The sequence below is a fragment of the Eleutherodactylus coqui genome, unplaced genomic scaffold (assembly GCF_035609145.1).
Source record: "Eleutherodactylus coqui strain aEleCoq1 unplaced genomic scaffold, aEleCoq1.hap1 HAP1_SCAFFOLD_34, whole genome shotgun sequence".
In the NCBI taxonomy this organism is placed as follows: domain Eukaryota; kingdom Metazoa; phylum Chordata; class Amphibia; order Anura; family Eleutherodactylidae; genus Eleutherodactylus; species Eleutherodactylus coqui.
The window spans coordinates 526,446-553,101 of record NW_027101931.1 but is presented as its reverse complement, the minus strand read 5'-3'; the positions used below and the strand labels follow the sequence as shown (position 1 = coordinate 553,101).

Sequence of the window (26,656 nt, the reverse complement as noted above, 5' to 3'; positions counted from 1 at the left end):
CAGATTGTATGCAGATTGCAGACAGATTACAAGCAGTAAGTAGGCATATTGCAGGCAAATTGTATGCAGATTGTAGGCAGATTGTAGGATGGATTACAGTCAGATTACAAGCAGTAAGTAGGCAGATTGTATGCATATTGTATGCAGATCGTTTGACGGATTACAGGCAGATTGCAGGCACATTGTATGCAGATTGTAGACAGATTACAAGCAGTAATAGGCTGATTGCAGGCAGATTGTAGGCGGATTGTAGGATGGATTACAGACAGATTACAAGCAGTAAGTAGGCAGATTGTAGGCAGATTATAGGCAGATTGTATGCAGATTGTAGGCAGATTGTAGGATGGATTACAGACAGATTACAAGCAGTAAGTAGGCAGATTGTATGCCGATCGTTTGACGGATTACAGGCAGATTGCAGGCAGATTATAGGCACATTGCAGGCAGATTGCAGGCAGATTACAGGCACATTGCAGGCAGATTGCAGGCAGATTGTATGCAGATTGTATGCAGATTGTTGGATGGATTACAGACAGATTACAAGCAGTAAGTAGGCAGGTTGCAGGCAGATTATTGTCAGTATATAGGCAGTATATAGGAGGTGCTGAGACAGTGCATCAACGGGGACTATATAGAGGGCTGGATGGAGGGGGTTATTTGCTGCGGGGAGCGGGTCGGGTGCTCTTACCTAGGCTTCTTTATGGAAAATGGCAGTGAGAAACATGTGCTGGCTGAATCCTCCCTTGCACGGCCTCTCAAATCTCTCCACCTCCCTACTGCTGGTCGTGCCGTCCAACCAATGGGGTGGCTGGAATAGGCATTACAAGCAGTAGAGTTCCCCGCCTCCCGCGATGACATCATCGACTGAATCACGTGACTGGCGTCTCGGGAGCGCACACGTCGGGCTCCATCAAGCGCGGTGCACCATGGGAGAAAACCGCGGTGCACCTTGGGAAAGGACCGGCGGCCATCTTTGGAAGAAATTTTATAAGTTGCTGAAACGCTGGAACGGTGAGTAGAAACCATCATTAAAAGTCATTTACACTTGTGCATAGTAATGTTTGCTTTAGAAGGGGGACTGGGCAAAAAAAAAATTTCACTTCTGCCTCGGGACAACCCCTTTAATGGACTTCATTAACTACAACGGGGTCCATACAGCTTCCATTTGGCCGTCAGGCATTTTACAGGACAAAACAGTGTTGCCATTTGCCATATGCCCTTCCCCTAGCCAAAGACCGCCTTATCAGTATCGCTGCAGCAGCAGTGACCAGGTTGTCTTCATTATGACTGACCCCCTCAGACTGGACAAGGGGAGGAGAAGAATGGGTATGTCAGGCATGATATCCAGGAGGACACAGTTCTTCAAGGAAATTGGAATCTTTATTGGCTGGGCAAGGCATTTCAGTGCTGCATCAGCACCCTCCTCTGGCCATTCACAGAAAACTTAAAGTTAATAAACACATTTAAAGAGCCAGGATTATCAGACACTTGTGATAGCGTAATGACATCTGACAGCTGTCACACGAGTAGAATACACACAGAATCGATCATGAATGCAATAAAAAAAATATATATACATATATATATATATATATATACACACACTGACTGCTGTATGAATAAAGTAATTAATGCAGTAATGGAGGTGATTGCAAAGTGTCAAAATAGGAAAGAACTGTACTGAGCAACAACAAGCTGCTAAACATACAAAGATAATGCATTCTAGCGAAGCAGACCAGAGAGAATATTAATCCCTTAACAATACAGGGTGTATAGTTATGTCCTGCAGATTCGGGGTATGGATGAACAGCGATCACAGATTATTTACCTCGCACGGTGAATGTCATCAGAAAAGAAAATAACGCCAGAATTGCGCTTTTTTGGTTGCTCTTTCTCTAAGAAAATATGTAATAAAGCGATCAAAAATTCGTATTTACTCCAATATGGTACGAATAGAAACTACAGCAAGTCCCGCAAAAAAATGAGCCCTAACAAAACAACGCTGACGGAAAATAAAAAAGTTCTGGCTGTCAGAAGATGGCAGAATAAAATAATTAAAAAACATTAACTATCTTTGGAAAAAAGTAGTATAGGATAAAAAACCCTATATCCATAGAATAAAGTTATCATGTCATTTTTGTAGCAGTCTGTATGCCATAGAAATCGAGTTGTGACCCACTTACTTTTCCTATTTAGGACCGTATATTTCCTATTTAGGACCTGAAGAATGCGTGTGCCAAATTTCATGTTTGTACTGCATCCGGAAGTTAGAGAATTAGATTTGGTACATTACATAGGGGTGCCAATACTTTTGCACTTAGCATTGAGTAAACGAGTTGTGATCACTTTACTTTCCTATTTAGAACGTAAAGAATGGTCATGCCAAATTTCATGTTTGTACGACATTGGAAAGTTAGAGAATTAGATTTTGTACATTACACAGGTGTGTCAAGACTTTTGCACTGAGCATTGAATAATCGAGTTGTGACCCCTTTATCTTTCCTATTTGAGACCTGAAGAATGGTTATGCCACATTTCATAGAATTAGTGGTGAGTCAGTCAGTTAGTGAAGGCTTTCACCTTTATATAGATAGAAGCAAAGAAGGGAGAGGAGGACATGATGAAAACCATTATATATGTTACAGAACAAGAGAAGGGAGAGGGGGAATATGATGGAAGCCTTTATATATGTTACAGGAATAAGAAGAGAGAGGAGACATGGTGGAAACCTTTATATATGTTACAGGAAGAAGAAGCGAGAGGAGACATGATGGAAACCTTTATATATGTTACAGGAAGAAGAAGGGAGAGGGGGACATGATGAAAACCATTATATATGTTACAGAACGAGAGAAGGGAGAGGGGGAATATGATGGAAACCTTTATATATGTTACAGGAATAAGAAGAGACAGGAGACATGGTGGAAACCTTTATATATGTTACAGGAAGAAGAAGAGAGAGGAGACATGATGGAAACCTTTATATATGTTACAGGAAGAAGAAGGGAGAGGGGGACATGATGGAAACCTTTATATATGTTACAGGAAGAAGAAGGGAGAGGGGGACATGATGCAAATCTTTATATATGTTCCAGGAAGAAGAAGAGAGAGGAGACATGATGGAAACCTTTATATATGTTACAGGAAGAAGAAAAGAGAGGAGACATGATGCAAATCTTTATATATGTTACAGGAAGAAGAAGGGACAGGGGGGCATGATGGAAACCTTTATATATGTTACAGGAAGAAGAAGAGAGAGGAGACATGATGGAAACCTTTATATATGTTACAGGAAGAAGAAGGGAGAGGGGGACATGATGCAAATCTTTATATATGTTACAGGAAGAAGAAGGGATAGGGGGGCATGATGGAAACCTTTATATATGTTCCAGAAAGAAGATGGGAGAGGGGGAATGTGATGAAAACCCTTATATATGTTACAGGAGAACATAAAGGAAGAGGGTGACATGATGGAAACCTTTATATGTTACAGGAGAAGAGAAGGGAGAGGGGGGACATGATGGAAAACTTATACTATATATGGTAAAGGTATAACGAAGTGATTAATTGTTATTTATCCCCAATAAACCCTATCAACAATAGTCTCTTTATACTGCATGTACCAACTCTGGAGTACCCATGTGGATCACTGTATTTCCGGATATGGGGTGCTGACGGAGGTTCATCCGGGACCTATGCACCTCCTTGGTAGAGTAAGTATTCTACTTTACTCTTCCCACTTCTGATTACTGTATGACGATTGTCTTTGAGTGCTTTCTGCCATACTAAGGTTTACGAGGGAAGTGCTTTTATTGGGACCTTTCCCACGGGACAGAATTAGTCTGCGTGGAGATTTCTATGTTACAATGTTGTCCCTATGGGGCTTGAATTCTCAACCTGTTAAAATCTGTGTTTCTTTGCTTTAAAACTGCTCTCGCTCACAACCTGAAGGTTGCAACTTCAATCCCCGCTTGGTTCAGGTAGCCGGCTCAAGGTCGACTCAGCCTTCCATCCTTCCGAGGTCGGTAAAATGAGTACCCAATTTGGTGGGGGGTAATAAATAAAAAAATTACCTGAAAGCGCTGCGGAATAAGTTGGCGCTATACAAATAACAAGATTTATTTCATTTTATTTTGCAGTGGAAAAGCTTTCTGCTGTGGAATTAAGGACGTCTTGTGGAATCGTTGTTGCGGACGTCTAATGTACAAAAGATTTAATTCTGCAATAAAATTTTGTAGGAAAAAAAAGCAATAAATTCAACGAGAGGTTCTGCAGAACGCTGTTAAAAACTCAATAAAATCTGCACCAATGGTCTTGGGGAAAATTTCCATCTTGTGTGAAGCTAAGCAGTAGAACAAGGGAGTGCAATCCGAGACAGATTGGAGAAAAATCAGAAGCAACATCAAGAAATATAATTTTACTGAAAGTGTAGTCAATTCTTGGAACAAACTTCTAGCAGATGTGGTTGAAAAATCAACAATAGATGAATTCAAGCTGTCTGGGAGAAGCACCTATTTTGATATCTATCTATCAGAACTAAATAAAAAAAAGGTTCTCCTGCACTTAGAGGTCAAACCCACAAAATGGAACTAATGATGTAACAAGTGATATCAAGTTAAGAGCAAGTTAGGAGGTATGTGGGTCGATAAATTGGTTTGCAGTATAGGGATGCCTAAATTGAGTTGTTTGAAATTTTTATGGTGGTGTCCAAAAAGTTGATTTCTGTGTGTGTGTCCCCTCCCTTCTGCATTTCTATGCTATATTTGTGCCCCGTCCAAACCAGTTTCATTAGCCTGATGAAGGGTCGATAGAAGAACTTGAAAGCTTGCTGTAACATCATGTATTTTTGTTAGTCATAAAAAGGTATCATACCTACATGCAGATTTTGTATGTCTGCTTATATCACACGAGCAGACATACAAAAATTACTGATAAACGAACAATCAAAATCCTAGCATAAGCCTACCAAAGGATGAAGGGATCAGGAACAGGCTCGGGTGGCCATTCACTAACAGACGGGTAGAATAAACAAACAAGAACCAGGAGTCCAACAACCAGTGGACCGGTGGATTTGACATAGGACAGAAAACAGACATAAGCCAGATTGACAGAATGACACGTAGGACTTATCCATACAGGCCTAATACAGATACACATGTGTGACAGACAAGGAGAGGAACAGAACACAAACAACACACACAGAGATCCGTTGTTAAACTGTTTCCTTTACTTTCTTTTCTTTGTATAACAATTCATCCTTCACTATTCTGCTTCCTGTAATCTAGTCACTCCTTCCTCAATACGTGTGCATTCTGTGAAGTCCAGCTAACACAAGAACTCAGGAACTCAGACAGAACACAGAAAACTGTGAACTGGACTCATGGACAGAGATACCGCAAACACAGACGAGGGGCCCAAATGACACGCATAATTCCACCTGGAACATGCACATTCTTTTCATTCTTCCCAACTGACACATGTGAATACTGTAAGTGGCCGAACAGGGCTATGAACAAATATCTCCTTATCTGTGTTAGGCCTTAGTCAGACGGGCGTTTTTTCGCGCGATTTGCGGATCGCATGACGGATGCGCATCCGCAAATCAAGTGACCGGGTGCCCGAAAATCGTCCGAAAATCTGCTCCTAGCCGCGTTTCATTAGAAACGGGCCGGAGCTGTCCAGTGCATTGCATTCAATGGAGCCGGCAATACAGCCCGCTCCATTGAAAACAATGCGCTGCGGGCGAGTGTGGGATGAATTGTCGGGAAGGGCTTAAATATATAAGCCCTTCCCTGCAATTCATCCAGAAAAGTGTTAAAATAAAAAATATATACATACTCACCTGCTCCCGGCAGCCGGAGTTCCGCGCGGCCGTCCTGCAGTGGGTGTGAAGGGGGTGTGAGTCAGACCTGCCCCCTGATTGGCTCAGCGCTGAGCCAATCAGAGGCATGTCTCACTCACACCCATTCATGAATTCATGAATGGATGTGAGTCAGACCTGCCCCTGATTGGCTCAGCGCTGAGAGGCAGCAGTCACTCACCCATTCATGAATTCATGAATGGGTGTGTGAGTGAAACCTGCCTCTGATTGGTCAGGGCTGTGACCAATCAGAGGCAGATCATTCAGCAGGCGGGGATTTTAAAGCTTGCAGCAGAAAGGTGAGTATACAATTTTTTTTATTTTAACACATTTTAGGATGAATTGCAGGGAAGGGCTTATATATTTAAGCCCTTCCCGACAATTCACCCGGCGCACGCCGGCAGCCCATTGCTTTCAATGGAGCGGCTGTATTGCCGGCTCCATTGAATTCAATGGGCAAACATCGTTCTTCTCTGTCACAGCTGTTACAGCTGTGGCAGAGAGGAATGATTTGTCTTCTATATGTTCTCAATGGGGTCGGCGCTTAATGTGCATTCTGAGGCCTTAGTCAGACGGGCGTTTTTAGCCGCGATTTGCGCATGCGCATGCGTCCGTCGATTTTATAAAACCATTGCTTTGCAATGGTATCGGACACATGAGCGCTTTTTATGCGCTCATCCGATAAATTATAGAACAGAAATCGCAGATCGCACCTATCTGCGATCTGCGATTCCTGTTCTCTTCTCTATATGCGCTCAATGGGGCCGGCGGCAGCAGCGCCGACCCCATTGAGAACATATAGAAGACAAATCATTCTTCTCTGCCACAGCTGTAACAGCTGTGGCAGAGAAGAACGATTTTTGCCCATTGAATTCAATGGAGCCGGCAATACAGCCGCTCCATTGAAAGCAATGGGCTGCCGGCGTGCGCGGGGTGAATTGTCGGGAAGGGCTTAAATATATAAGCCCTTCCCTGCAATTCATCCTAAAATGTGTTAAAATAAAAAAAAATTGGATACTCACCTTTCCGCTGCAGCCGGAGTCCAGCCGCGGCCGCTGTCAGTTCTCCTGAACTGCTTCTCGGCACTATTCAGCCGGCGGGGCTTTAAAATCCCCGCCTGCTGAATGATCTGCCTCTGATTGGTCACAGCCCTGACCAATCAGAGGCAGGTTTCACTCACACACCCATTCATGAATTCATGAATGGGTGAGTGACTGCTGCCTCTCAGTGCTGAGCCAATCAGGGGCAGGTCTGACTCACATCCATTCATGAATTCATGAATGGGTGTGAGTGAGACATGCCTCTGATTGGCTCAGCTCTGAGCCAATCAGGGGGCAGGTCTGACTCACACCCCCATCACACCTACTGCAGGACGGCCGTGCGGAGCTCCGGCTGCCGGGAGAAGGTGAGTATATATATATTTTTTATTTTTACACATTTTAGGATGAATTGCAGGGAAGGGCTTATATATTTAAGCCCTTCCCGACAATTCATCCCGGGCTCGCCCGCAGCGCATTGCTTTAAATGGAGCTGGCTCTATTGCCGTCTCCATTGAATGCAATGCGCTGGACAGCTCCGGCCCGTTTCTAATGAAACACGGCTAGGAGCAGATTTTCGGGCGATTTGCGGGCGACTTGCGCGCACCAGTCACGTGATTTGCGGATGCGCATTCGTCATGCGATCGGCAAATCGCGTGAAAAAACGCCCGTGTGACTAAGGCCTAAGCACCAAAAGACATCGGTGTTTAATGAACTACAAGGAAACAAGATGTTGTGCGGTGTATAATGTTACCAATTATTGTACAAGAAGAGAAGGACAAAGAATGTTCTTATTTGATTAATCAATAATATGTATGAGAAAAAAACATGGATATTTAAAGAAAAGTATACAATTAAAATGAACACAGAATGCATGACAATGTCATGAACTTATAAACCATATAAAGCAAAAAAATCACAAACCATGATAGAAAAAAACATACTACCATAAACAATAAACAAATATGTGCGAATGAAATAATGAACCCCTGAATGAAATAATGAACCCCCTGCTTGAATTTAGTATTTAAGACTGTTAAAGGACATATAATAAATGACTGAATGCCTGTCAGAATATTAAACAGCTGGTTAATAATATATCAAGTTTAGGGTATAGGAATAAGTAGTTAAATTATTGAAAAACTAATGCATCATAATTCCAATAAGAAGATGAAATAAAAGTAACCACAAACGGACCGTAGGGATGAGAGACGTATATAGGTGGGAATGTGTGTGTGTATATATATATATATATGTCACATGGTTAAGAGCAATATTATCTACAAAAATGTAATATATGTATACATTATTTAATAGTAATGGTGTTGTAATAATCAAATAGTAATATATAATGTATACTTCAAACTTTCTAAAACTTAAAGGGGTTGTCCCGCGCCGAAACGGGTTTTTTTTTTTTTCAATAGCCCCCCCGTTCGGCGCGAGACAAACCCGATGCAGGGGTTAAAAAAGAAAACCGGAGAGTGCTTACCTGAATCCCCGCGCTCCGGTGACTTCTTACTTACCTGGTGAAGATGGCCGCCGGGATCTTCACCCTCGGTGGACCGCAGGGCTTCTGTGCGGTCCATTGCCGATTCCAGCCACCTGATTGGCTGGAATAGGCACGTGACGGGGCGGAGCTACAAGGAGCCGCTCTCCGGCACGAGCGGCCCCATTCAGAAAAGAAGAAGACCGGATTGCGCAAGCGCGTCTAATCCGGCGATTAGACGCTGAAAATTAGACGGCACCATGGAGACGAGCACGCTAGCAACGGAACAGGTAAGTGAATAACTTCTGTATGGCTCATAATTAATGCACAATGTACATTACAAAGTGCATTAATATGGCCATACAGAAGTGTAAAGACCCACTTGCTTTCGCGGGACAACCCCTTTAATTTAAACCATGGGGTTTCAAAGTATTCAGACAAAAATCCAAACATCTCCTTGGGTTTTAGGTGTGATAAATGGAGTGATTCGCATTTTAGCAGCGTCCTTGTTGTGATGGTAAAAAAAAATGCTTGGACACACTTAAATATGAAGACCTGCAGTTTAAAAATTGCTTTATAATTTTTTTTCTTTATTATTTTTGGGCCCACTCTGTAACATTTTATTAGGGGGGCATCGACAAGAGGGAGCTAAGATGTTCTTGAGGTTGCTGTTTTTTTGAAAGACGACCTTCAGTTTATGTAGGATCTATTCCTGTAAAAAAGGATCCCCCCTCAGAATGCCTCAATGCTTATTTACATTTTTTTTTCAAAAGATGATGTTGGGAGCTACAGTGGGTTATAACGAGGGGTTTAAAGTCAAAAGATCCTCTTTTGATACACCTATTAAACCACTGGTCCAATTTTCCCTATCACAGAGGGGACTTAAAATAAAAGAATGAATTTTATTAGGAAAATTGTTAAAATTGGAACACACTGGGGCACAACAAATAACAAACACAAAGAAAAACGTAGTGTGGTGGGATATAGGACACATATAACACGATCCCTGGGGATAATTTGTCAGCCAACGCAGATCTTGGTCCGATGCGAGAGTATCGGTTGCAACTTTTTGGACCACAACGTCCAAGGCGTAATGGCCTGACAAATAAACCCTTAATTGGAATCCACAAAGGTCTTGTCAATAATAGTTGGATGAATAGAAGACTATTGTGGTTTCGAATTAAATGGAGGAAATAAATATTTCCAGCTGCTAATTAGTCTCAGGAAAGTTAGTGGTGTTCAACAGCCCAGGCACCGTCACCGAGTCTAATGCATGCAAACTTGTTAAAAAAAAAATTTTTCTCTTCACAATTGATGGGTGTTTTTTTAGTTTCGGTATTCCGAATCTCTGAGTGTCAGAGTCAGAATTGAACCAAAAGTGATAGAGTTATGGAGATTTGGTACTGTTGTTTCTGCCAAATCCCTTTTTAACCAAAAAGTCTCACAAAGAAATATGAGACTCGGTGTATTCTTGAGGGTCAACTAACTCAGATTTTGGTTCAAGACCCGTGGCTCCAAATTCCTCTATTTTATTACTCTGTTACTCGACGCGTTTCACCACAAAATTACGTGGATCATCAGGAGCATACTGGAGTTAGAAAAAAGTTTTTTCCATCATGTGGAGAAAGTTAAAAAGTCTAAATAGACTTGAATGAAGAAAAATGAGTGTCCCAACGGACAGGGACAACTGTTTTAGCAGTTTTGGCCGCGTGTTCCTACTATCGTAAATTTGAAGATTGGTCCCTCTTCACTTTAAAGGACCAGGAACAGAGACCTTCTCCGTATTATGCTTACCTTCAGAATCTCCTGCTAAAACAGTTGTCCCTGTCCGTTAGGACACTCATTTTTCTTCATTCAAGTCTATTTAGACTTTTTAACTTTCTCCACATGATGGAAAAAACTTTTTTCTAACTCCAGTATGCTCCTGATGATCCACGTAATTTTGTGGTGAAACGCGTCAAGTAACAGAGTAATAAAATAGAGGAATTTGGAGCCACGGGTCTTGAACCAAAATCTGAGTTAGTTGACCCTCAAGAATACACCGAGTCTCATATTTCTTTGTGAGACTTTTTGGTTAAAAAGGGATTTGGCAGAAACAACAGTACCAAATCTCCATAACTCTATCACTTTTGGTTCAATTCCGACTCTGACACTCAGAGATTCGGAATACCGAAACTAAAAAAACACCCATCAATTGTGAAGAGAAAAAATTTTTTTTAACAAGTTTGCATGCATTAGACTCGGTGACGGTGTCTAGGCTGTTGAACACCACTAACTTTCCTGAGACTAATTAGCAGCTGGAAATATTTATTTCCTCCATTTAATTCGAAACCACAATAGTCTTCTATTCATCCAACTATTATTGACAAGACCTTTGTGGATTCCAATTAAGGGTTTATTTGTCAGGCCATTACGCATTGGACGTTGTGGTCCAAAAAGTTGCAACCGATACTCTCGCATCGGACCAAGATCTGCGTTGGCTGACAAATTATCCCCAGGGATCGTGTTATATGTGTCCTATATCCCACCACACTACGTTTTTCTTTGTGTTTGTTATTTGTTGTGCCCCAGTGTGTTCCAATTTTAACAATTTTCCTAATAAAATTCATTCTTTTATTTTAAGTCCCCTCTGTGATAGGGCTTTATATATAATTTTGGAGACTTTTTCGACTGCCTCCTCTGTGAATATACTGGTCCAATTTTGGCTCAAAACCGTACTATAGACAGACTCGACCAGAGTATTGGGATACCCTTTTTCCCTAAAACGTCTAATTAGAACTTCAGATTGATCTTTAGAATATTCAGCAGTCATACAATTTCTGCGTATTCTTCTAAATTGTTCATACAGGATATTTACTTTCCATTCTTTAGCGTAAAATCCAAGTAGGTGTTTGAGTCTACTGGTTTAAAAAAAGTGCCCTAGTTAAAATGGAACCATTTTTGATATAAATTGCCAAGTCTAAAGAGGTAATTCTGTCTCTATTAAAAGTCCCAGTGAACTCAAGCCCCCATGAGTTTTGGTTTAGGGAATGTGCAAAGTCAGACGATCGATCTCACCCGCATCCCAAATGATCAGAACATCATCAATGAATCTTGTAAAATATTATACGGCGGTCATGTATTTCCAACTCAAAAGCACCCATATACAAATTGGCATAACTTGGGGCAAATTTAGTCCCCTTGGCTGTTCTTTTCGTTTGAAGATAAAATTGTTTATTGTAGATTATTGCGTAAAATGAAATGAATAGATTTTAAAACAACTTCGGATGATTTGGCATCAAAGCATCTGAATCTAAAAGAGGCATATTGCCTCGATCCCCTTCATATCTGGTATATTGGAGTAAAGAAATGTATTTTGTCAAGCACTCATATAATAAAGCTTCCTCTGCCAGTTCATGTAAAGTGATAGTGATTTCTCCTGTAGGTTTATTGTCTAATTTTTTTGGGTAGTTTATATCTTTAAGAATTACAAAAGCCTCTAAATCATAAAATTCATCGTCTTTAATTACAATGCTTCCTCCTTTGTATCTATCTATCATCTACAAGCCTTCCCTCTACAGGCTCATGACAACACTTGTATATCTTCCCCTCCTATTTGCCTGGTACTTAATAAAAAAAAACATAGGACAACTTCTTATATTGGTTTGTGTTGTCTCTGACAATCGAGTCCTGACTCTACTATCTGGGGATGTTATATCTGTGAAGTTACCATCCAGACAGCCACCCTGCAAGGAAGGCCCTCGCTCCCTGTATACATTATACAATGGCCTGGAGGAAAGTGAGCGCTGCAAGGAGACACCTTAACCCTGACCTTGCCAGTGAAAGGGAAAGACCTTCCTTTAATGTGAAGACCCTTACTAATATTTTAATGGAGGTAAGGAGGAGACTCGCATCAGGAAAGCAGTAGGTAAGATCTGATCTGGAAGTCATTGTTGCGCTGCCGGCCCCATTGAAAGCAGTGGTTTTGTGGCAACCCCCGCAGCATGATTTTTGGGGAAGGGCTTGAAATATAAGCCCTTCCCTGAAAATCATCCCTAGCTGGTTAAAAAAAAAAAATCTTTGCTCACCTCTCCGCCGCTCAGACGTGTCCTCTGGCTGGCTCCCCTGCACTGCTGTCCAGCACTTTCAGCAGGTGGGGATTTAAAAAGCCCCACCTCCTGAAAGGGATGTGCTGATTGGCTGAGCACTCAGCCAATTGCAGGCAGCGATATTCTCCTTATGTTTTCAATTGGGCTAGCGCTGCTGCCGCTGGCCCCATTGAAAACAGTGGTGACATCGCACTGTGAGGTGAGTGTTTTCACTCACTCTCGCAGCGCAAGAAAAAAAAACGCCAGTGGGTGTGAGCCCTTATTCTTATTTTTGCTTTGTGCTATTACTCGATAAAACCTAGAACTCTAATATTGGAAAAGATAGGGAGACCTTTTGACCCCAAAAGGTTGCTCCTCATGGATATCCAACAGGATATGTGTTCCATTGGATCAAGGGATAGGGGACCATAATTGTGATCCTCTCATAACAAACTCAGCTATAAGCTTCCTGATGATTTGAGTAATCAAAAGAAATGTGTCAAACCATGGACCTTGTAAACCTCTAATACATCAATTATACACTAGAACCCCATTCAATCTAAGCCTAACAGGAAAGTACACCTACTATTTAATTTGGCTGATCTCTTTTACCGGACATAGGATTAAGGATCAGTCAACCGAGCAATGCTACTCCTGTATTATGATATAATGGTCAGTCTAGTAACTAGAAAAAATTTTTATTTATTGGAGTATTGTTCTTCTGGTATGGCAGACTGCATACGACCGGATTTGCATTGCGTAAACCAGATTATGCAGCAAATACCTTACATAGCAGGCTATGGAAAAGCAGATTTCCCTGCCCATGAGCAAAAATCACCTAGTGACGGCGCAGTATAATCTGTACTGCTCATGTGCACTGGTGCGACCGCAGCACATCCACAGTACAGAATCACCGGCTGGGCACAGGGTCGGATGCCCCTGCAAGATCCAGCATGTGGAATCCGACCTAGACGTGCGCAGGCGGCCTATATTAGACTGATCTTGGCTGTAAGGACTTGAACCTCTAGTATATCGATTAGAGATGAGCGAACGTGTTCTTAACGAACACTTACGCACCCGGACACCGGCTTTACCGAGGACTTCCGTGTCCGCGCGTAAAGATTCGGGGGGCGCCGGGGGGCGGGGAAAGGCGCGGCGGCGCGGGCGGCAGCAGCGGGGAACAGGGGGGAGCCCTCTCTCTCTCCCTCTCCCCCCCACTCCCCGCCGCACCCCCCCGCGCTGCCACGGCGACCCCCGAACTTTTTTCGCCCGAGCACGGAATTGCTCGCAAAGTTCGGTGTTCGGGCGAAAAGGGGCGGAGCCGAACACGTTCGCTCATCTTTAATATCGATATGTTTCATAACGGTCTAGGAAGTAGCTACTTTGTGGTTGTTGCTAACTGAATATCCATCTGTAGTGATACAGTAATCATCATATGGGTGTATGATAGCTCAGTGAGTATATCTAATAAAAGACCTAAATTCATTTGACAGGTGGTCGACCTACATTTATGTAACTTCTCTCTTCTTAGTATTAGGGGGGCAGTTATACAAACAGGCAAGACATTTTCTCAGTCTGCCTCTTTTTGTCTGGACTATTCTTGATCACACCCTCATTGGTGGAGAACACAGCCTTTTTTATATGTATGTGTGTTTGCTCTCAGACCAATATACATATTTTTAAGTTGCATATAAATAAAAGTTACATTTTAAGGATTCTACCCAGTGAAGGGTTCTCACGGGCATATGGGCACTATGCAGCACAACGTATTTGTGCTATGAATGAGGTTGGTTTGTGTGCATACTGGCACATTTTACTGTATTTTTGTGCACGCAGAGCATTCATTTGCATACAGCAGACAAACCCGCCTAATGAGTTCCAGATGTGGGTACTTGTGGGTTATCTGTCACCACGTTTTTAATTAATTTCACAAATTGTTCACAAATACATATGTCTTACAAAAACACTATTTATTTCTTAAACTCTTCTCCAAAACATAAATATTTATAATATTATTCAGGTGGTATAAACGCGGCAATAGCCTGCAAGATAGCATCGAATGGGTCGACTCCAAAAAGTGGTGACAGATAACCCACAAGTACCCAGATGTGTTATTTTTTCATGAAATTGTACCGTTTATTGTAAGCACATTCTCGCATCTCCCATACACTTCTTTGGGGGACTTTGGTGCACAAATGCGCACAAAATAGACTAACTCCTATTTTATTGCACGCACGAGATACGCGCACACAAAAATGGAAAATGTGTATGAACCCATTGATATCAGTGGGCTCTATTCTCTGCGTATTGTGTACGCACATTTTGCATCTATAACTATGCCAGTGTGAAGGAAGCCTATAAGTACTGCATTACCTTAGCATTATCATGACGTACAAACAAGTCACATAGAAGAGAAACTGTAAGCTTTGCTCTATACTCGTGTGTTCATACTCTGCAATACAGATCCTTTATTTTCTTGCTGCTGGATCATTGGACAGATCTGTTTATTTGCATATTGTTGGTTGGTCACAGTTATAAAATTGCAGCATCCGAGGAGCGGGTACACAGCCGAGGAGATGGCGGGGTAGATAAAGGCTTCTGTCACGGTGGCTCTACCATCTCCTCTCCTGAGGGTAGCTTGGGACCCGTCCAAATTACTGCTGGGGGAGGTCTCAGGGAAAGGGTAACTAGCGGTTACCTTAAAGTCTGTTGTCACTCGTTAGTCGTTACACCACCGTTCCATTCTCTGCGGTGAATCTTGAAGTGAGTATAAAGTAGTCCGCGCACAGGGATAACTTTTTGTCCGTAATGTCCTTTTACTTAACTCCAATAAAGTTCCAATACAACAATAACAGTTTGACACAATTTACACTCTCAGAGGATGGCGTGTCAAGTAGGCTTTCTCGGAAAAATCCGGACAAACCACAGTCCCAGTTATCTGTGTGATCCTCCTCCTGCGACTCACCACTCGCACTTCAGGTGCTTTCCTGCTTTCCTCTCTCTCGTTCCCAGTGCTTAGTGGTAGCACTTCCGCATCCTGGTTGAAGCAGTCCCAGGTCAAGCTGATGGATAATTTTTTGCCTCTTCCATTCTGGAACAAACAGACCAGACAGTGTCTGTGTGGCTCACTCATTTGCAGACTTTTCAAGACTAACTAGCTTGCATTCCACCTTGCAATCACATATATAAGACATAGTCACATGACATACAACAAGATACATTCCTTAGAAATAATAATAAAAATAAACTTTATTTGTATAGCACCAACATATTCCGCAGCGCTAACCTAGATGTTAACTCATTCAGTGCTGCAGAGGTGCAATAAACATCAAATGCATACAACATAGAAGACACTGACAATACCATTGCACATGACAAACATACCATTATGGAGGGGCCCCGTTAACTCTGGGCCACTACAGAATGCTCTGAATGAATTATTGTGAAGGTTGATAGAAGCCGGTGGCAGTAAACCTCTCTAGGAAACGTGAATATTTGATGTTTCTGAGCTACAGGCTGTAAATGTGTTTTAAAGCTCCAGAACAAAGTACAAAAAACTGAAAATTATATAATAACCACCACATGCCTCACCGTCTCCAATATAACACAATGCAACAACACCGCATGCAATTAATTGTGATCTTAACCCCTTAAGAACGCTGCCTTTTTTTTTCATTTTTGTTTTTTCTTCCCCAGTTTCAAAAAGTCCTAACTCTTTTATTTATCCATCAACATAGCTGTCTCAGGGCTTGTTGTTTTGCTGTCAAATTATATATTTTAATGGTACTATTTAAGGTGCCATATAATGTACTGAAAAACTATTTAAAAATTCTAAGTGGAGTGAAATGGAAGAAAAACACAATTTTGCCACATTTTGGGGGGTCTTGTTTCTACAGTGTACACACTGCAGGCAAAAATGACAAGATGGTTTCTTCTACGGGTTAGTATGATTGTGACTGTATAAAATGTCTTTATTTTTCTTTCTTTGCTGTACCACTTTTAAAAATTAAATATCTTTAGAAAAATGAAATTATTTTTGCAACCATAGCTGTTTTATTTTCTTATCGACATAGTGGTGGGAGGGCTTGTTTTTTGTGTCCTGTGGTTTCTATTAATACCAATTTGGAGTACATACAACATTTTGATTGCTTTTTATTAAATTTTCTCCTGGAGACAGGGTGACCAGAAAAGCGCAAGTTTGACTTTTGTATTTTTTTCTGAGGATGTTCATTATGCGGTCCAAATAATGTGTTACTTTGATAAACTGGACTTTTACAGATGCAGCAATACCAAATATGCTTTTTTTATTTTGATTTTTTTCATTATAAGGCCTCGGTAACACAGGCGCTTTTTGCCGCGATTTGCGGATCGCATGATGGATGCGTATCCGCAAATCGCGTGACCGGGGCCGAAAAATCTGCTTCTAGCTGCGTTTCCTTTGAAACAGGCCCGAGCAGTGGAGAGCTGTCCAGCCCATTGAATTCAATGGAGCCGACAATATAGCCGGCTCCATTGAAAGCAATGGGGCTGCGGGCGATCTCAGGATGAATTTTCGGGAAGGGCTTAAAAATATAAGCCCTTCCCTGAAAATCATCCAAAAATGTGTAAAAAGTAAAAAAATATATATACTCACCTTGTCCCGGCAGACGGAGTTCAGCCGCGGCCGGCTGGCAGTTCTCCTGAACTGATGTGAGTAGTATTCAGCAGGCGAGGATTTAAAATCCCCGCCTGCTGAATGAGCTGCCTCTGATTGGTCACAGCCCTCACCAATCAGAGGCAGCTCTCACTCACCCATTCATGAATTCATGAATGGGTAAGTGAGTGCTGCCTCTGATTGGCTCAGCGCAGGGACCAATCAGAGGCTGCTCTCAGCTATTGAATGACAGCCTGACACGGATTTGTTCGGCCAGGGGATTCCTCTTTCCGGCTCCGCGAATGGAGCAGAAAAATGGAACCCCCTCACAGGTGTAAAAGCAGCCTAAAGTACAGCTCGTAATCAAGGACCCTGTCTTCAGCCGAGAATACATGTACTTCAAGACCCGCTCCCAGAGATATGAAGGAGCCATTAGGAACAGTTTACACATGCAGAAGAAAATCAAAGAAATGGGATGGGATGAAAATGGCCGAGAGGTTAAATATATTTACAGGTTATTTACCCACATCCATGTGTCATGATGTTAAAGGGATGGCTGATGCAGTAACTAAAAGGGAACATGGATATTAATATTGTAATTATTAAGCAGCTAATCCTCCAATCTAATCAAGTACCGAGCTTCGTAGGCAGTCAGTGGAGTCTTGGCCACTGCCAGCAATAAAGTGACCTTGCTGGGTCTACTCATTGTTGGGTCAAGGAAAGCGATAAGTGAAGATTTTGCCAGAGTTTCATACCAGACGCAGAAGGCAGAAAATATACACCATGTCTGACCTTCTGATTCTGGTATAAAACTTTGGCAACTTCTTCATGTGAATTTTCCCTTTGATTATGTTGCAAACTTGCTGCATTTTTCACATTTTGCTTTAAAAAACCAAAAACGTCTCACAACACATTTGCTTGAACATTTTTTTTTGCATGAAGTCCATTCCCAGTAGATCAGAAGATCCCTCTTAGGGCTCCTACCCATTTAAGTTCTTTTAATGCTGTGATATCGCAGTGTTTTTTTATCATGATTTTCAATGGGACTTTCTAATGTTAAAAACGCATTGCAAGTTGGTGCTTTGCAATTTTTGTGCGATGCGTTTTTAACATTAGAAAGTCCCATTGACAATCACGTTAAAAAATATATATAGACAGTGAGCAGGTTCCCACTTGTAAATGGTCAATCATTCATCTTTGAGTGACTGCCTGATCACAGTGAATGGAGGTAAGAAATCTATGGTGCGCTCTACCTTCATTCAATGAACGACTATAACTACAGTGTGAATGCACAGAAGCGATAGTGGTACTGACCACTGTCAGGCACTTAAGCGCCCAGCAGTTGTCCCATCTAAAAGTACTCTTAGACTTGGGGTTGCCACCTTTTTCACCCAAAAACACTGGCCAATGAATAAACTCACAGCTGGCTGTTACCATTCTTATATTATGGCACTATGCTCCAAGGCCTGTCCTAAGAGTCCAAAGCCTTGAATTGTGTGAAAACTGATGATGGCCCCATAACGAGGCACCAGCCACCTGAAAGTCCTGGGCCCCAAGGCAAAACTTATATGCCATTTCTAATACTAATTTCTTCCTATGTGGCAAAGTTTGGATTTGATTGCCACCTCTACACCCCCTATAGCAGTGGTGGCGAACCTATGGCACTTGTGCCAGAGGTGGCACGCAGAGTCCTCACTGCTGGCACGCGCTGCCAATGGCGGCTCACCACTTGTGAGTACCAGCAGGGGCCATGGCTGCCCAGTAATCTTGTATTATATCGCCACCAGAAGTTAGGGGTGGCGACATAATACAGGGGTTTGAAATGGTGTAAACCCCACAGCTTTTGATAGGCTGGGGGCGTGTGTGGCCTTACCAGGGGAAGCATCGGCAGCGGACGGAGCAGAGGGAGCAGTGGCAGACTGAGCAGAGGGAGCAGCGGCGGACCGAGCAGAGAGAGCAGCGGCAGACCGAGCAGAGAGAGCAGCGGCGGACCGAGCAGAGAGAGCAGCAGGGACGCTGAAGGGAGCGGCGTCGGCAGCAGGAGACAGAGTACCGGCGGCATAAGCACAGCCATTGCCAGTGGAGGGAGCGGCGGTGGCAGCTGGAGAGCAGGACACAGAGCGGCTGCAGCACAGACTGGGGGTATGCTGTGGGGTGTCGATATTACTTTGGGGGACGCTGTGGGGTGTCACTATTATGCGGGGGGGCTGCTGTGGGGTGTCACTATTATGCGGGGAGCCATTGTGGGGTGTTGCTATTACTCGGGGGCTCGTTGTGGTGTGTCGCTATTATGCGTGGGGCCACTTTGGGGTGTCGCTATTATGTGGGGGGCCACTGTGGTGTGTCGCTATTATGCGGGGGGCTGCTGTGGGGTGTCGCTATTACTACTGGGGCCGCTGTGGGGTGTCACTATTACGCGGGGGTGCGCTGTGGGGTTTCGCTTATTACGCGGGGGTACGCTGTGGGGTGTCACTATTACGCGGGGGTGCGCTGTGGGGTGTCACTATTACGCTGGGTGGCACTGTGGGGTGTCAGTATTACGCGGCGGTGCGCTGTGGGGTGTCAGTATTGCGTGGGGGAGCCCTGTGGTCTGTCACTATTACGCAGGGGACCGCTGTGGGGTGTGCCTATTATGCGGGGGGGCGCTGGGGGGTGTCACTATTACGTGGGGGTGGCTGTGGGGTGTCACTACTATACTGGGGGCAGCTGTGGGGGATCACTATTACCGCTGGGGTATGCTTACATGTGGCAGAAATGGGCAGGGCTGTTTTAAAATAGACAGCATGCAGATTTTGACTGCTTTTTGGATGCGGAAATGCTGCAGAATTTTCCACAGAAATTTCCTCTGAGGACATTCTGCAGCATTTCCTCATCTAAAAAGAAGTGCAAATCCACACCCTGTCTATTTTTGAAGCGGTCCTGTCCTTTTTCAGAATGATGGGGGTAAAATCATACGTCGTGATTAGCCCCGCCCCCTGACGTGTTGGCACTTTGCTATAAATAAGTGGGTTTTGGGTTGCAGTTTGGGCACTCGGTCTCTAAAAGGTTCGTCATTACTGCTCTATAGCTTCACTCTTGAAGTATGAGAAACTATTTCTTCAAGTCATGTTGGAATCGTAGATTCTGTGCCACCAAAAATTTGAGCTTCTAACATGTTTGAATATTTGAAGATTGGAAAAATACAATAGTTAGCCTGGAGTCCATGTAGATAGAGGAGATTATATCACTTAACACACATAGTTTTCAAATAAATAGGTGATGGGGTTTTAATATAAGAAAACCTCAAGGCCATTAATAACCGCATTATAAAACAAAGATATTAAATTGGGAGTTCAGTAATACGGCTGGGATGACTTTCACCAATTATCAAAAGCTGCGCTGATCCATTTGTAATGAGAATTTGTGGATAATCGGATTATAACGGAAGGGCCGCGTCTCCATGTTTGTCTTTAACGTTCTCTAAATTACCTCACTATGTTTTATGCTTTACATAAAAAATATGAAATAAATATGTAAGTACTTTAATTTTTTTTTCTACTGACTTTGAGTTATTTGATACCATTTCATCTACTGATTTCCATAGCTTTACTGTAAGAACACTACTGTGTTGGTACGAGGTCTCTCGATATCAGAGTTTCCAGCCGTGTTACTTTGTTTTTCTATTCAGTTCTTTCGATTTTAGGGCGCTAAATGGAGAAACTGATGTTGTACACAATGTCTTTATGAAAATGATCAATGTCCTGGGCACGGAGGAGCAGATTGCCAAGTGGATGAGCCTTGCAATGGATTATAAGATCCTAGGAATTTATGCACAGACTGAACTAGGACATGGTAAGTCCATTCTATCCTGAAGTGACATAAAGCATGCCTTAGAAATAAGACTCATTATTGGTGTGTTTGAATATGACAGTTATGCCTACAATCTATGATCAGATTGATGTGGTGGAGCAGAAGCTGCCATGTGCTCCGAAAAAAATGACACTGATGTGCCAAAAGTCATGGGATAAGTGCTAATATCATGTAGGACCTCCTCTTTGCCTGGCAAAGTGCAGTAATTTGACGTGGCATAGATTCCTGAAGTGGACAAAAATCGTCTGGAGATATGTTGAGTCATCTAGATAGCCATGGTATTTGTAGGTGCAGGATCTCAGGTCCAAATGCACATCTGTATCACATCCCATAAGTCGTTGATTGGGCTCATGTCGGGCAAACATGCAAGCCACAACATTTGTAGGAACTCTCCAGAATGTGCCTCAAACCAATTCTGGACAACTTGAGCCCGATGGTATGGTGCATTGTCCTGCTGGAATATCCCATCATTGTGGGGATACATGAAGTTCAAAAAGGGCTGCAAATGTTCACCAAGCAGTGAAATGTTGTGGGCACCATTCAATCATGTGTTTAGGTGGACCAGTGGACTTAATCCATGTCTTAAACACACCCCACATCAGAAAGGAACCACCACTAGCCTGCACAATGCCTTGTTGACAACTAGGGTCCATGGCTTCATGGGTTTTGTGCCACACATGAACCCTATTATCAGCCTGAATCAATAGGTACTGGTGTCTCTTCAGCTCCCATATCCCATGGAAGCTAAAGAACTCTGCACTGACCTGCGGGATATGCCTGTGGACCATCCTGCATTGAATGTGGATGTGATTTCTGATGGGGTCAATTATATGTTCGCACTGACAATTCTAGCCAGACGCCACTGGTTACAAACATTAGGCACCCATGGGCAGCCACTGCGTTGTCCATTGCGGGTGGTAATGCGTTCTATGGTATATTCCCAATGCACACAGGGACACTGTGAATTGAGGAATGTAACATTGTACAAATTATACATGATAAAAACTATTTCCATTTTATGATCAAAATTAATGAATTTTGCAGGCTAACGTCTAAAGCTGGGAAAAGCAAAAATGTTAACATGACAGATGCATAATTAATGGTAACTGAAAAAATCCCCATAGATCAAAACCGGATCTACATGCGGTGTCACAGGTAAACTATCACTAAAGGGCATTATCACTGAAATATAACTTTAACTGGATCTACATGCAGTGTCACGGGTAAACTATCACTTAAGGGCATTATCACTGAAATATAACTTTAATTGACTATCAAATAAAATAGGTACTATGCAATCTTTAGCACAAAAGACAAAATAGGAACAAAGAATCACAACCACACAACACACATATTAGTGGCAGAGGGGCAATAACCCTCTAATGTTAGGCCCTAATGGCCAAACACTTTTTCAGTTTTTTTAATTGCTAAATTTCTAGAGCTATAACTTTTACATTTTTCAATTGACACAGCTGTATGATGGCTCCTTTCATGCGGGACAAGTTGTATTTTTTAATTACATAATTTTGGGGTACAAATAGTTTATTGTATAATTTTTTATTGTTTTTTTGGGGGGGATTGAAAAAAAAAGAAATTCCAACCTTGTTTTTTGGATTTCATATCTCCGGCAATCAGCATGCCTTCTCCTGATTGTGGACTCGTATTTCTAATGCTATAGCTTTTCTGTCAATTATCTACAAATTTATTGATATTTTAATATTCCTCTATTTTGTTTTTGGAACAGGAGTATGTACAGTTGTTTTTTTCTCTGTACAAGCGCCATTCTCAGGTCTTGCGCACTCCAGTGAGATCTGGAGCCGCTTGTTGATGACATAGGCACATCATCCAATGTACTCAGAAAGAGGATAGGAAGAATCCAATGGCTGGATGTTCTTAAGGAGGTAAATGTCCAAGAAGGTTGGGAAATACTGCGAAATGAGATTTTCAAAGCACAATCGTTAACAATCCCTAAAAGAAGGAAGAATAGGAAGCAGGATGGACGAACACAGAACTTGCACACGTTAAAAAGGAAGAAAAAAATGTTTAGCAGATGGAAAGAGGGGGAAATATCTAAAGAAGAACATAATGCGGTCTGTAGAAACTGTAGGGCATGTGTCAGAAAAGTTAAAGCTAATAATGAATTGAGGCTTGCAACAGAAGCCAAAAGCAATAAAAAAAGGATTTGGGGGGTATGTCAAAAGCAGAAGAAAAGTCAAAGATGCTATTGGATGCTTATAGATGAAAATGGTGAATAGGTTAAAAATTATGTTGAGAAGGACGAACTTTTAAATACCTATTTTGTATGTGTTTTCTCTCAGAAAGTGTATGGAACATCAACTGATCTTCCCTGTGCTATTGGGGGAATAAAAGAATGCAGCCTATCTGTAAGCAGAGAGATGGTGAGGGAACACTTAGCTAATTTAAATTAATTCAAGTCTCAAGGTCTAGATGAATTACATCCTGGGATACTAAAGGAAGCAGTGGAGGTAATTGCTGAACCTCTCGCCATAATCTTTGAAAATTCCTGAAGATCAGGTGAAGGCCCAAAAGATTGTAAAACGGCAAATGTTGTCACTATCTTCAAAAAAGGGAAGAAGATGGATCCAGGAAACTACAGGCCTGTGAGCCTGACTTCTATACTGGGTAAGATATTTGAACAAATTATTAAACAGCATGTATGCAAGTACTTGGATGAAAATAGAGCAAGTAACTAGAGCCAGCATGGGTTTGTAACAAACAAACCCATGCCCTGGATAAAGCGGCGCCCCCCAGGATCCAAGCCATCAATGTAGAACACGGCAATCCTGGTTCACGCCTCAAACTTGCTTCATCCAGCGGTGCTCTAGAAGTGCTGAACGGCTGTGGAGGAAGTTGAAAACGTTCGTGGACGTTCTCCACTACAAATTCATGCTCAAAACCTACAACCTTGCCCTCCATCATGCTAAACAAGTCTACTTCACCTCTCTCATTTCCTCATTATCCCACAACCCTAAACGGCTCTTTGATACTTTCACTCCCTTCTCAGCCCTAAACCACAGCCCCCTGTGACAGATCTCTGTGCTGTAAAGTTTGCTGCCTACTTCAAAAAGAAAATTGATGACATCCGTCAAGAAATAACTTCCCAATCCCAGACTAGCCCTGACCCTAGTCTTGTCAGCACTGCATCTAGCACCTGCTCACTGTCTGTACTCAGACCCATGACAGAGGAAGAAGTCTCCAAATTGCTCTTCTCTGCTCGCCCCACCACCTGCGCTAACGACCCTCTCCCCTCACACCTCCTCCGATCCCTCTCCCCAGTGGTCATCTCCCATCTCACCACTATATTCAACCTCTCTCTGACCTCTGGTTTCTTTCCCTCTTCTTTCAAACACGCCATCATATCCCCGCTAAAGAAGCCGACTCTTGATGCGACTGATGCTGCCAACTACCGACCCATCTCAAACCTTCCCTTCATCTCCAAACTACTAGAACGCCTGGTTTACTCCCACCTTGTAAGCTATCTATCAGAGAACTCTCTCCTCGACCCCCTATAGTTTGGCTTCCGACTCCAACACTCAACAGAAACTGCCCTTACAAGGGTATCACACAACCTACTGACAGCCAAATCGAGGGGCAATTACTCCCTACTGATCCTCCTTGAGCTCTCTGCAGCATTTGACACTGTCAACCACAAACTCCTTCTCAGTATGCTTCGCTCCATCGTCCTCAAAGACACTGCTCTCTCCTGGTTCTCCTCCTACCTATCTGACCGCTCTTTCAGCGTCTCCTTTGCTGGCTCTACCTCTCCTTCTCTTCCCCTTGCTATTGGTGTCCCCCAAGGCTCGGTCCTCGGCCCCCTCCATTTCTCTATCTACACAGCCCCTGTTGGACAAACCATCAGGAGATTTGGCCTCCAATACCACCTCTATGCTGACGACACCCAGCTATACACCTCTTCCCATGACATCTCTGCACCTTTTGTCCAAAGCATCACTGACTGTCTGTCCGCTGTCTCTAACACTATGTCCTCTCTCTACCTAAAACTAAACCTCTCTAAAACTGACTTACTGGTATTTCCATCCTCCACTAACTGACCTCATCCATATTTGACTCCGATCTCTCATTTACCCCATACATCCAATCTCTTGCCCGAACATGTCAGCTGCACCTCAAGAACATCGTAAGAGTCTGCTCTTTTCTCACTGTAGACACGCTAAAACTCTTATTGTTACACTCACGGCTCGATTACTGCAACTCGTTGCTGATCGGCCTCCCCTGCACCAGACTCTACCCTCTTCAATCCATCCTGAATGCAGCAGCCAGGCTCATATTCCTGTCCAGCCGCTACTCAGATGCCTCTGCGCTGTGCCGGTCACTGCATGGGTTGCCCGTTAAATTTGGAATTTAATTTAAACTTACTACCTTCATCCACAAAGCCCTCCACAGTGCAGCACCCCCCTATATTGCCTCCCTCATCCCAATCCATCACCCAGCCCGGGCTCTCCGCTCTGCTAAGGAAACTAGACTCCTCTAATTTGAACTTCTCACTCCCGCCTCCAAGACTTCTCCAGAGCAGCACCGATCCTGTGGAACGGATTACCAAAGGCTACCCGGGCAATCCAGGACTCGAAAAACTTCAGGCGTGCTCTAAAAACATACCTCTTCAGGAAGGCATACCGCATTCCCTAAACAAACTCCTCCGTATGCCACCTGACAACGTGCTCCCTGACCTACTGACTGCAATCCCTGCTACAAATATCTGAAGGGTTGTCACACAGCATAGGGATCAGCCCTATTCTCATTTGCACAAGGAAAGACTTGACGCAATGGGATGAAACTGAAAGTGAGGAGACACAATTAGATATTAGAAAAAACTTTCTGATAGTGAGGGTGATCAATGAGTGGAACAGGTTACCACGGGAGGTGGCGAGTTCTCCTTCAATGGAAGTGTTCAAACAAAGGCTGGACAAATATCTGTCTGGGAGGATTTAGTGAATCCTGCACTTAGCAGGGGGTTGGGCCCGATGACCCTGGAGGTCCCTTCCAACTCTACGATTCTATGATTTTATGATTAGGTGCCTACTGTCAGCGCATCAATACACAGGGGTATGAAGTGGAAGTTGCTGCTCTGATGACTTTTATTACTTAATTGCAGGCACTGCTCTCATTAACATCAATGGGAAATTCACTTCCAATTGCAAGTGTTCTCCACTATACAGGGGTCAGAGCAGCAGCTTACGTTCCATACACCTGTGTGTTGTGCTGCTAGCGAGCATCCAATGAGTCCTAAGCAGCAGAATCTAGTCGATCAACTGAAAATAGGTCACCAATAATATTTCCCTGGAAAACCCCTTTTACATCTGAATTGATTCTTCTAGATTTTCACTTTCAAATTTCCATAGGACAGGCACTTTATTGAATTTAAGTGGATAGGTCAAGGGGAGCACATTATTCTTTGAAAACCACAAAGATTGGTGACAATTATAGATCCCAAACTGCTAACTATAGCTGTTGTAAATTAGCCAATTCTTGGGTCCAACTAGAAGAGGCCTGAAGCACAGCTGATTTACAGTGATTGGCTGGGAGCACACACGTTGGACTCCACTAATCCAGATGTGCCACCAATGTCTATGATGAGAAAACCCATATCATGTTGGCTATTTTCAGTTACCTCTTATAGACTGTAATGTAGAGAAAAGTAGTGTGTCTATCACCTACTCCCCTTCCTGGCTTCCATTGGCTATT

General features: G+C 42.9%; 1 protein-coding gene across 1 annotated transcript in view; it reads left to right on the top strand.

The window, feature by feature from the left end:
* Positions 1-17,475: 17,475 nt before the first annotated feature.
* The window catches only part of LOC136593668 (hormonally up-regulated neu tumor-associated kinase-like), a 36,266-nt gene continuing 27,085 nt past the window's right edge, over positions 17,476-26,656 (top strand). The window contains exons 1-2 of the mRNA XM_066588657.1: positions 17,476-17,597; positions 20,766-20,914. Of these exons, the coding sequence (XP_066444754.1) occupies positions 17,476-17,597; positions 20,766-20,914 (271 nt within the window). The remainder of the gene's footprint in view (positions 17,598-20,765; positions 20,915-26,656) is intronic.